This window comes from Ceratocystis lukuohia, assembly GCF_044167205.1.
Source record: "Ceratocystis lukuohia strain C4212 chromosome Unknown Supercontig3_pilon, whole genome shotgun sequence".
Lineage (NCBI taxonomy): Eukaryota > Fungi > Ascomycota > Sordariomycetes > Microascales > Ceratocystidaceae > Ceratocystis > Ceratocystis lukuohia.
Window position 1 is genome coordinate 622092 of NW_027263522.1, and position 11190 is coordinate 633281.

Here is an 11190-nt window from a genome sequence, read left to right on the forward strand (position 1 = left end):
CCAATCAAACTGCGAAAATGGAGTATGTTACAATCCGCTTGCCTTGTACTTGGCGGAGCTTTTCAACTACCTACAGTATCTTGAAGTGTAATAGAATCACTGATATAGCCCAAATGGTGAAAACGGTATACTTGATAGTATGCTTGGAATAAGTGAGAAAAAAAAGCTTAACGTGGAGTGAGTGAGTGACCGTATAGCAAGTTGAGATGATCGAACAATTCAAATACAAAGAAAGTATTCATGTTTATATTCTTGTCAGACAACACAATGTTTCTCAAAACCAATAATTGACCAACAACATTATACGTGCTTTTTCACTCCTTGGTCCAGGAAGTTCAAGTGTCAAACAGCCAAAGAAAATTAATATCGTCTGGCAAAGCAAGTGTTTGTTGCTTTATCTTAACGCCGTGTGAGCCCCCACTGGCGTAAGGTCACGGACAGTTCCACTTACCCAATAATTACAGCCTTACTGAATCGGAGCCCCGTCCAATGTGCATCCTACTTGATTGAAAAGTGCGCGTGGGGATTTGACATCGGTTTGGTTAGAGGTACATGGTAACAGTATATTAAAATACTTTTCTTCTTTTTTACTGAGCCTTGCTCCTTTTACTACCCTGATTGATTGATTGTACTATTTAACTTTTACTACCCTGGACGATGAAAATTATGATACAGGGAGCATCACACAAGACTGACTAGGACAGCAAAAAAAAAATAAGCATCGTCCATAATCAGATATAGGTTCTACCAAAAACCCTAAACGACGTTTGTACATCAAGTGACGTCTATTGAGACGACATAAGCTGTCCCTATCGTGTAAATCATCATGGTGAGGATGGATGCCAAAACATATTGCGTAATCTGGGAATCGAACCCAGGGCTAATCGAAATCATTACCGGATGGCAACGATTAATGTTACCACTACACCAATTACGCTGATAACTCGTAAGCTCATGATGACGCGGCCATAACTCTGTTGATATTGGCTGGTCTTAGCCGGGGCCTTCCCCGGTGCCGACAGCCGGCAGCCTTTGAGACTGGGTTTTTTTTTTTACGTACTTGCCCTTTACTAAAAAGACAAGATATCCGACAGGTACGTCCTCGGGCCACGCTAGATAGAGAGTCCTCTTGGCTGTATTGCCGGACCCTAAAAATTCATAGGAGATGCTTCAAATCTACGCGCTCCTACTACTGCTGACCTCCCGAGAAGTGTTCCCATCTAAAACATACCGTCGTATTGCTGTAGAAAACCAACAGGTAGACGTTAAATAATACAAACGAAAAAGGAAACAAAAAAGAAGGAAAATGATAGAACTGGCCATGGACACTTTGACAAATACCACGAGTTGTGGGAACACAACCGTCCACTCGGATGCAAACCATGTGGCCAACCAAAAGAGCGAGGTCACTGGTAGACATGCAAGGCACTGCCGAGGCCGTGGAGCCAAAAGTTTGCGGACAAGCTCCTTGAAAACACGAAAACGACATGTCATGTCGCCAACGTGCTACGCCGCAACCTGAGGCTCATCCAGGACATACAACAGCCAGAGTCTGAGCCGAGCCGTCTAGACACCACGGTGGCTACCCCCTCAAGACAATGCAGAGAGTCAGATCACTGCCACCATAAACCACAGGGGAGCTTTCGCGACACAGGCAGCCCAGGTTGACGCGCTCAATCCTGAGACCAGACGAACAACTACGAGAAAGGGGAGGACGAGAGCGAGAATGAGTGGTAAGGACAAGGAAGAGAAGGTATGACAGGAATAATTTTTGCAGGATCGGAAGGAGATGTCGAAGAGGTCCATGATAAGAAGCTCTACTCCCGACCACCAGCAAAAAAACAAAGAAAAGAATTGCACGATGCGGCAACAGCCATGTATAGGGCAAGACAAAACTGCTATACCCCGCCAGGGTCTACCACCTGTACCGGAAGCTGCCAGCCATTTAGACTAGCTTACACGCGGTCGTCGCACACCAGGAATACCGGGTAGTCAATCCCGAAAACCGGCAGGCGCCCCAGAGCTATACTGGATAAATCTGGAATGAATTTCACGTATACAGAAATCACAGGGACCAAACGATGCCCTGTACTGCATAGAGAGACCCTTTTGGCCCTGAAAAGTCTCAGTAGATGCTCGAAATCGAAGCATTTCTCTCACTGTCAACTGCCCAGGAGCCGCTCTCATCTAGAGTATGCCGTCAGATTGCTGTAAAACAACAGTAGATAGGTGTGGATGGATACATACAGACAAACGAACGCTTCAGATGCCAAAATTTGACGATTGGTTTGGTTTTGCAAGGGGTCACCTGTGTTTTGCATCTAGCTCGGAGTCGCTTGATCTGGTCCATTCCTGCACTTGAATTTTGAGTCAAACTTCTAGTCTTGCTAAGGGTTACGAGCACACCCAGCTCTAAATTTTCGTCAACCCTAAGATAGGTTATCAAGGACTTTATTCGGCCTCACCCGCTTCACTTCATCATTATCACTTCATCATCTAATTTTAGTACATCATGATCTCACACTACGTTCCTGGCATTTCTTCCAACCTAACCATAGTCCTGACAACATCGCCTACGCCCTCCACTCCCTCTACAGACCTTGTAGCCTCTATCCTTTCTTCCTTCCATACTCACTGCCCTATCCTGCTGCAATGTAATATCATTGTTGTGCTTGACACCTTTGAACGTATCTCGCCCGTGCTACGCCTTAAGAAAGGCCAGGCTACACCTGAGCTAGCAGCTGCGTATGAAACGTACAAAGCCAAAATAAAGGCACTTTTTCTGCGTCAGTGGCCGGGCCCCAATGGTCTTTGTTCCACTGGGCTAGACCGAAATACTCTATCGCCACACATCTCTGTCGATATTGCTGAATACGGCTCGCCAGGGCAGGCACACACGAGTGTTGCACTTGACATTACGGAATACCTGGCCGCTGGAGTCACCTTGATCGAGCCAAGAGAACGGTTGGGCTTCGGATTGGGCGTGCGCTCAGCACTTCGTCGTGTAACTACACCGTATGTCTGGGTGCAACAGCACGACTGGGCATTGGATGCGCCAATACCAGTGAATGAAATTGTCCAGGTCATGCATGCAAATCATCTTTGCGAACATGCCCCCATCAGATATGTGTGTTTGCCATCAGTGCGTATGGTGGGCTATGCGGCATCCATGTTGGCAGTCAAGCATCCAATGCTACGCCAGTTGACAGAAAAGCTGAAAGGACATTATTCGCAAGTGGCAGTGGGAAAAGAAGAAGGGGTTATAGAAGAAGCAGAGGAAAGGGGAAAGGCAATGGCTGGGGAAAGGGTTTCCCTGACACCAATGTTCTTCTGGCACGACAAAACCCACATTGCGAGCACAGAGCACTACAAGCAGCGGGTTTTCCCGTCGCGACTAGCCATGCCGCGTGGAGCCTTCATTGAAGACACCATCGGCCATCGTGCACGCGACCAGATGAAGGCTGGCGACTTTGCCAAGTGGGCTACATGGTTGTACTACCCCAAGGATGGACAACAGCTTTGTTTGCGCCACCTTGACGGGCGCATGTGGAAGGGAATGGAGGCCGAGGCAGTGCTACAAAAGGGGTATATGCATGCAAAGGCAGTCACAGCACAGAAAAGGGCAGAAGAGGCTGAGAGGAATAGGAAACGAGACGGACGCGGTGATGAAGAGATATCAGCGGAGCTATTATGGGTAGGTAGTGACATTTAAGAATGGGCTAGAGCCAAAACCAAGAGTCAGCATGGGCTGATGTAAAAATAATGTAATTAGATGACGTGTAATTCATTAGCAAATGCCAAAAGACACAGAGGGCAACCTAATGCTGTTCCGTTGTGCCAGCGACGATGGTATCCTCCCGCCCCAACATATATCCTAGGAACTAGAGACTGCGATATGCGCCGCCCAGTTTCCCAGAGCTTAGCTATACTACAACTATTTGTCTGGCCGTCTATCTACCGTTTACGCAGCCTTCGGACCCTCATCCGCACCGAAACCTTTCAAGCCGAAACTCTGTAAACCTAGACTTTCAAGGATGTTGCGAGCTTCGCTTGATTTTCCAAGCTGAGTCAACAGCCTGACAGTGTCCATGGCCATTAGAAAGACGCGCACGGCGTTCGGGTCCTTGGAGCTTTTTTCCAAATCATCAAGCGAATGTTTCTGCTTCTGGGCAAAACCGTAGCCTGTAAGAAATGCAGCGGCCTTCTCGTGTTCAGGATGGGTAGGGTGGTGGATAGAGAGATGAGCCTCATCAATTGGCGACGGGGTGGCGAAGCGTTGAAGAACACGCAAATAGTCATCAAACATATTCTCCGATGGCCGCGGCCGTTCCCAAGCGTTGACAGTGGCACTCCACGAGAGCGAACGCCATGGAGCCCAGAGCACGTGCTGGTAATAGACATGATCGTGGAAGAGCTGATCAGCTTGCAGTATGCTAGCAAAGGCATCGTCGAGGTTGTAGCCGGCGGTCGTGCCTAGCTGGACCTTGGCCTTGATTAGATACGACAGTAGTGCACGCGCCTTGGTACTGGCAGCGGTGATTTCGTCGTGAGCCATGAGCTTTGAGATCCACGACCAGATAATAGCGTCGTTCTTTTCCGCAACAATGAAGCGTACAAGCATGGGTGTGAAGCGCGGGTTTAGCACAAAATTAAAGTCCTTTTCAACGCCAATAGATTGAAGCCATGGAATCATACGACGGCTGACATCGGCTGAGGCTAATGCGCTCGAAATGCATGGGGTGCTGGATTGGGACACTTCGATATATGTGGCGCGCATACAGCCAGAGGCAGCCTTGAAATTCATCATATCTTTGGCCACAGCGCGGTCAAATACCTCCATAGGGCCAAGCTTTTTCGGTGATGTAGTTTCGCTGAGCGTGGCACTGGGCTGCCTGAAGACGGGATTGGAAAGAATGGCGCGGACGTGATCGTCGGTAGGCCGGCGGAACTGAGTGTCTATAATGGAGTCGGTAGATGTGGAGCCGGAGCCGGCGCTGTCCTTTTGGTGCTGTGAAAGTTGGCCATGTTCACGGTCTAGGTTGGCACGGAAGGAGGCTTTCAGAGCATCGAGTAGACGATGCGATTGGTGGACGGTGAGTGGGAGGGGCTGATGGATGGAAGGGAAAACTTTGGAAAGTGAGGCTGTAGACCGCATTATTGGAGGGAGGTTCTGTGATTGCCTATGGCGTGTGATATATGGTAGATGGTGATAATAAGAACAAAAGGCTAGCCGCAGGATGGTGGCTGAGATGTGGACGTCGAAGCAAGACTATGTGATGACCTCACCGTATTTGCTCCAAACGAATTGTCGTTGGCGCTCACGTGAGACCCAAGTTTCTACATCACGTGAGCGGCGGGATCGTGTAAATTGCGGTTAAATATTCCTAATCCAGGCCAAGAAGATTTAAAGCGACTAAAAACTAGATACGGTGGGCCCATGTCAGGGCAGAGACAAGTAAAGGTTTGTAGCATTGATGTAGAAATACAGTGCATACATAGCTTACAGCTGAGAATAGGGCCAGCCAAATTTGGGCAGGTGGGGTGGCTAAGACAGACGAGGTGACATGATGATGCCTGTATTGCGTTTCGTGTACTATGTGTACAACTATAGTACTAATGATTCTAATGGAGAGCAGATCATGATTGCATCACTCGGTAGGGTAGTCTGAGGGTTGCTCAAGAGTCATTTAGCGAGGCAATGGCTAGGAGAAGACAAGTGCAGCAAGCACAGCCAGCTGATCAAGTGATTCCGTTTTAGTTGCGGTGCACCAAGTACGCCGCACACAATTGAGGGGAGGAGAGAAAAAAACTTGCAAGGGCAAAGCTAACCAGCAACCAAGTGGTTGTTATTCAGTGGTTGTGGCGAGGGAGGCTTCTACTAAAACCGAGGCCACTGGGGGCCACTAGACTGCTGAAGAAGCCACTAAAGCCACTGGAGGGACACTGCCAAGACAACTAAATGCGGCTTGGAAGCTCTCCCAGATAGCTCTCCCTCCCTCTTCCTTTACGCAAGACGACATCAGGTTACTAGGAGGTACTTGGTGGCCCACAACTGATAAAAAAGGATTGTCTAGCAAGTCAAGGGTACTTGTATCAAGGCACAAGTCAAAGAGTGAGAAGATGTATCAGGTACTGATGTGGGGCCTGCTAGCTCCCTTTTTCTTATTCTCCAGCCTTTGGCTGCTGTCTTTGTGTGTTCTTGTGCGTTGCTTCTAAACCCCCCAAGAAACAGCGGCCACATCAATTCTAGCCTCGGATTGAATCTCATCATCGAGTCAATCGCATCTTTGGGAACGAAAAGCCAAAAAGCAAGTTAAAAAAAAATCTGTTTCATTCCTCTTGCTCCTCTCTGTTCATACCAGCGACGGCTATTGGCCCTTGTTGCTTGTTGTGTGCTATACCCTGCCTGCTTTGCTTTGCCCTGCCCTGTAGCCTTAGCCCTGGCCTAACTGCTAGCCTTGCCCTTGCTTCCTGGCTGGGCTTCTGAATTTGCTCTCTTCTGCTTTGGTCGGCTCTGTTCTTGCCCTGCTCACAAGGCTCCATCTTTTTCTCTCCTCCTTGACTTGCCCACTTCTCTCACTCACTGCCCATTTGAGCTTTGATTGTATCGCGTGTCCCCAATTGAGAGCGACTCGGTTTTGCTCTTCTCTCATCAACTTCTTTGCCAAACGCGATCCGGGATTTTCTTCTTTTTTCTTCTTTTCTTCCTCTTTTCTTCTCCTCATTAACGCCCTTTCTTCTATCTTGCAATTCTTTTTCTATCTCGACCTTTCTTCGACCTTTCTTCCATCCAATCTCCTCCCCTCCCCCAAACGGTCATCTCGCATCTCCGCCTTCGCTCCGAAGCCTTGCAAACTCCCGCATCCGCATCCGCATCCGTATCTCGACCTCCTCAATTCCGAGTCGTCTAAATTCCCTCCACATACCGGCTTTTCTTGTTGGTCTTCTGGTCTCGGACTGTTGATTCTAGCTGAGGCTGATCTTTCTCGTCGGTCTTGGGAATTCGATTGACATCTCCCCCTCTCCCCTCTTCTCGACGTTTAGTCCGCGGGCCATTAATACGCAGTGCGAGCCCACGCGACTATCTGTCTGGCTTCTTTATCCTTTTTTCCCATATTTTGTAAACCTCCACATACACATATCACATTCCACCTCCAATCACAATGCCTGAAGTAGCCTCGCGGTCTAGCGCTTCGCGCGGCAGAGGCGGCAGCAGAGGTGGTCGGGGTGGCTACGCCAGCAGAGGCGGCCGGTCTACTGCTTCTGCTAGCACCAGAATGAACGGCGATGACAAGGAATCGTCATCTTTTGATGAAGAGGGTGGTGATATTGCCGAGCTGCGGCACAAGTACGGCTCTCTGATTTCCCCCATCAAGGATATGTTTGAGGGCTGGTCAGAGGTCGACATTTTGTATGTGCTCAAGGAGACTGATGGCGATGCGGATCAGGCTGTGGCCAGAATTCTTGAAGGTGCGTTTGTGGTTTTGAACCTGGAAAATTTTAACACTCTCCATCACCACTTGTTTCTGTGGCGTATCTGCTCCTGCTAGGCCTTGTTGGTTTGGCTGTTTGCGTCGTGAAATACGCCACATGCACAATGGCAACACAAAAATTAATGCCAATGCCAACACCAATGCCAACACCAATGCAATTGGCATTGATATCACTACTCTTATACTCTACAACCTCCCCCACCCGGATATGCACACGCAACAGACCCATGAATCGGCAAAGCTAACCCTTTCTTCCTCTTCATCAGGTACCGTATCTCAGTGGGATGAAGTCCCCAAGAAGACCTCGCGCTCAAAAGCTAAGGAATCTACCCCCGCCCCTCCTGCCGAGACTGTGAAGTCCTCTCGTCCTACCCGGAATGAGGCTACTCGAGGACGTGGCAAGCTGTCCGCTGATAGAGGCTCTCGTGCCCCGCGTGGCCGCATCGTTTCTTCGGCCAATGGCACTCGTTCTGCCAAGGACACTTTTTCCGTCCCGACTGACGAGTCCCCTGCCTGGGGCGTTCCTGCTGAGGCATCTACTTCTACGTCTGCTTGGGGCTCTGAACCCGCCCCTGCCTGGGGCTCTGAAGCTGCTCCCGCCTGGGGCTCTGAAACTACTGCTTGGGGCACCTCGAACCAAGAAGACACACCCACCGCTACTGAGCTTCCTCCTACTGCTGCTCCCGAGCCTACTAAGCCCGCTGCACCTATCGGCAAATCTTGGGCTAGCCTGTTAAGACAGCCCGCTGTTCCTAAGCCTGTTGCTAAGCCCAAGGAAACTCCCGAGCCCAAGCCCGAAGTCGAAGAGACCCCCGTTGCCACTACCACCACTACCGATACCCTTGTTTCTGATCCCGAAACCGCTGCTGAATCCTTGGCTCCCGAGCCTGAACCAACGCTTGAAGCCGAACCCACAGATGCTACTGAGTCTCAAGCTCCCGAATCTGAATCTCCCGATGATGCCGAGCCTGCCGACTCTCAACCTGCCGAGTCTCAACCTGAGGTTGTTGAACATCCTCAAGCTCCTGCTCAGGTTCCAGTTGCTACTCCTCTTCCTGTATCTAAGCCAGTCCCTGCCTTGCCCGCTACTGCCGTGCCTGCTGCTATTCCTGCTGCCGTGCCTGCCGCTGTACCTGCTGCTGTACCTACTGCCGTACCTGCTGCTGTACCCGCTGCCGTACCTGCTGCCGTGCCTGCGGCTATCTCTACTCCTATAGCTACCCCTGCTACCACCGTTGTCAACGGCCCAGCTGTTACTCCCTCCAAGGCTGCTGCACGCCATATTGCCGCCCAGCGTCGTCTCCTCGACCAGGAGGAGGCTGTTCGCATGCCTGGAAACCGCGAGGTTGACCGCGCTGCTGTCCAATTTGGCCTATTCAACCTCGGTGCTAGTGAAGAGGAGACAGCCAAGGAGGAGCACGCGGATAGCCAAAGTCATGTCATGCCTTCTAGTGATGCTAACTCAAGTTCTCATGCCGCTCCCGCTGCCCCTGCCGCTCCTGAGTCTTTCCCCCAAAAGCTTACCCCCGCTGCTCCTGTTCCCGCCGCCGCTCCTGTTCCCGCCGCTGCCCCCGCCGCCGCTCCCGCTCCCGCCCCCGCCACTGCCCCTGCTCCCGCTCCCGCTCCCGCCCCCGCCACTGCCCCTGCTCCCGCTGTCGCTACTTCTGCCAACACAGCGGTTTCTATTTCTTCCGGTAAGTTTTTCCCCATCAAACTTCTTTTGAACTTTTGCTAAGTATACATGTCATTTTATCTACAGCTCCCCAAGGAAATCTTGCTGGCTCTGCTCCTAGCTTCAGTCGCGACCTCCACTACGGCCAAAAACACTACGAATCGTTCTCTCAACAGCTTCCCCAGCAGCCCCCTGCTGTCGACGGCTTCCCTGCTCAACAGCAGCCAGCTCACCCGGCCAACCCATTCTCTGCTGCTCCTAGTGATTACACTGCTGCCTATGCTGAGCAGCAGCGCGGTAGCTACGGCAACTACTACGGTCACGGCTATGGACAGACTCCCCAGGATGGTCTCCCCCCCGCTGCTGGCCAGCAGCGCCCCTTCATGAATTACGGAAATCCTGCACAGTCAGAGGCAGCTGTTAGCCAATACCCCCAAAACTCTCGCTTTGGTGGCGTTGGCGCCGACAGCCAAAACAGCGGTCATAACACCCCCACGCCTGCTACGCAGACTCAACAGCAGCCTCCTTCCACTGGTCCTGGCGGTGCCAATCCCCAGAGCCAGTACCAGCAACAGCCATACTCGCAGCAGCAGCCCTACTACCAGAGCCACTACTACCCTAACTACTACCCTTACGGCCAGGGTGCTTTCTCGGGTCCCGGTGGCTACGGCAAGAACTCTATGTATGGCGGATACCCTGCCTCGTTTGAGCAACATAACAACAACTCGACGAGCGGAGGCTTTGGCCAGACTGCTCATCGCGATAATGGGATTGCTTCGAGCTCTGACTACAGCCGACAGCAGGGTGCTCCTGGCCTTGGTGGCTTCAGTGGTGTCCACGAGCCCTTCTCCCGCGGGCCATCAGCCTACCAGGCTCAAGCTAACCAGAGCTACAACAACCCTGCACAGAACTCCGTGCCCGGCGCAGCTGACGACCTGAAGGCGCCCTTTGGTGAAGCCAAGGTTGGAGGCGCTGGCGGCCCTTCACCTGCCCTAAGCGGCGCACGCCCTGGGTCAGCTGCAAACAATGCCGGTCAGGCAGCGCAGGCTAGCGGCATCCCTCCGCAGTCGATCAGCGGTGGCTACAACGGCTACCCCCATGCGCTGCACAACACGTATGGTGCTGCAGCTGGCCAGCACAACAGCTACACATCATACCAAAACAATGGTAGCTTTGGCTACTATAATAGCCAGCAGCAACAGCAGCAGCAGCAACAGCACCGTGGTGGTGCCGGTGGTGGTTGGGGCGGCAACTATCACTAGACGAGAATCAAACACCAGCAATAACGCTTATTTTTTTTCTTAAAAAAACAGAGAATTCAGGGCTTCTTCGGCAGTGGTAGTGCTTTTTTTGTCTCCTTTTCTGGCATTGCTTTTTTTCCTCTATTTAAAGCGTAATGAATTGGCTTTACCTACATAGGGCTAGGCTTGGGGCCTTTCCCCTCTTCTCAACCTCCCTTTTTAACTGTTCGTCGTCACTTGGTTATTGTGTTGCTGACACGACTGCCCCTCTATTTGTGTATGTTTGTATGGGAACTTTGGTTTGGTCTCGTCTTATCATGTCTCTTGCTTCTTGTTCTACAGAGTCTCTTCTTTTTCTTCTCTCGTCTGCTTGGATTCTTTGGATTTCTTCATCTTTTTTATTATCTCGTCATTTTTTTCTTTGTTGATTCAACTCATTCGACTCGTTAAGGGCGGGCTCATTCATGTATTTTGTCTCTCTCTTCCTTACTCCCCGTCACTCTACGCTCACTTATTATCTCTGTGTCTATCATGCTCTTGTCTCATGTCCCATTTCTCTCCCCTCCATCTTGTCATGTTTTCTTCTCTGCCTCGTGGTCTTCATGTTCTTTGTTCTTGTAAAACCACCGACCGACCGGCCGACCGCCACTAACTAACTAACTACCTCGACAAAACCAACATCATGAAACAAAACGAAAAGCCTCTCTCCAACTTTTCTTTTCTCGTCTTTCTTTTTTTTTTTTTTTGGGCTTATTTTAAAAATGGGACTTTGGAATGGAAATGG

At 50.7% G+C, this 11190-nt stretch overlaps 3 protein-coding genes across 3 annotated transcripts; 2 read left to right on the forward strand and 1 right to left on the reverse strand.

The window, feature by feature from the left end:
• Nucleotides 1-2512: 2512 nt before the first annotated feature.
• HOO65_030167 (alcohol dehydrogenase) lies at nucleotides 2513-3712 on the forward strand (the record flags this gene model as incomplete). Its single annotated transcript, XM_071000337.1, has 1 exon — nucleotides 2513-3712. The coding sequence occupies one exon, from the start codon at nucleotides 2513-2515 to the stop codon at nucleotides 3710-3712; it is 1200 nt and encodes a 399-aa protein (XP_070859846.1).
• A 249-nt stretch (nucleotides 3713-3961) lies between these two features.
• On the reverse strand, nucleotides 3962-5155 carry HOO65_030168 (uncharacterized protein; the record flags this gene model as incomplete). Its single annotated transcript, XM_071000338.1, has 1 exon — nucleotides 3962-5155. One exon carries the CDS (start codon nucleotides 5153-5155, stop codon nucleotides 3962-3964), a length of 1194 nt encoding a protein of 397 aa, XP_070859847.1.
• Nucleotides 5156-7163: 2008 nt separating this feature from the next.
• On the forward strand, nucleotides 7164-10427 carry HOO65_030169 (CUE domain-containing protein; the record flags this gene model as incomplete). Its single annotated transcript, XM_071001833.1, has 3 exons — nucleotides 7164-7470; nucleotides 7760-9187; nucleotides 9253-10427. 3 exons carry the CDS (start codon nucleotides 7164-7166, stop codon nucleotides 10425-10427), a joined length of 2910 nt encoding a protein of 969 aa, XP_070859848.1.
• Nucleotides 10428-11190: the final 763 nt, after the last annotated feature.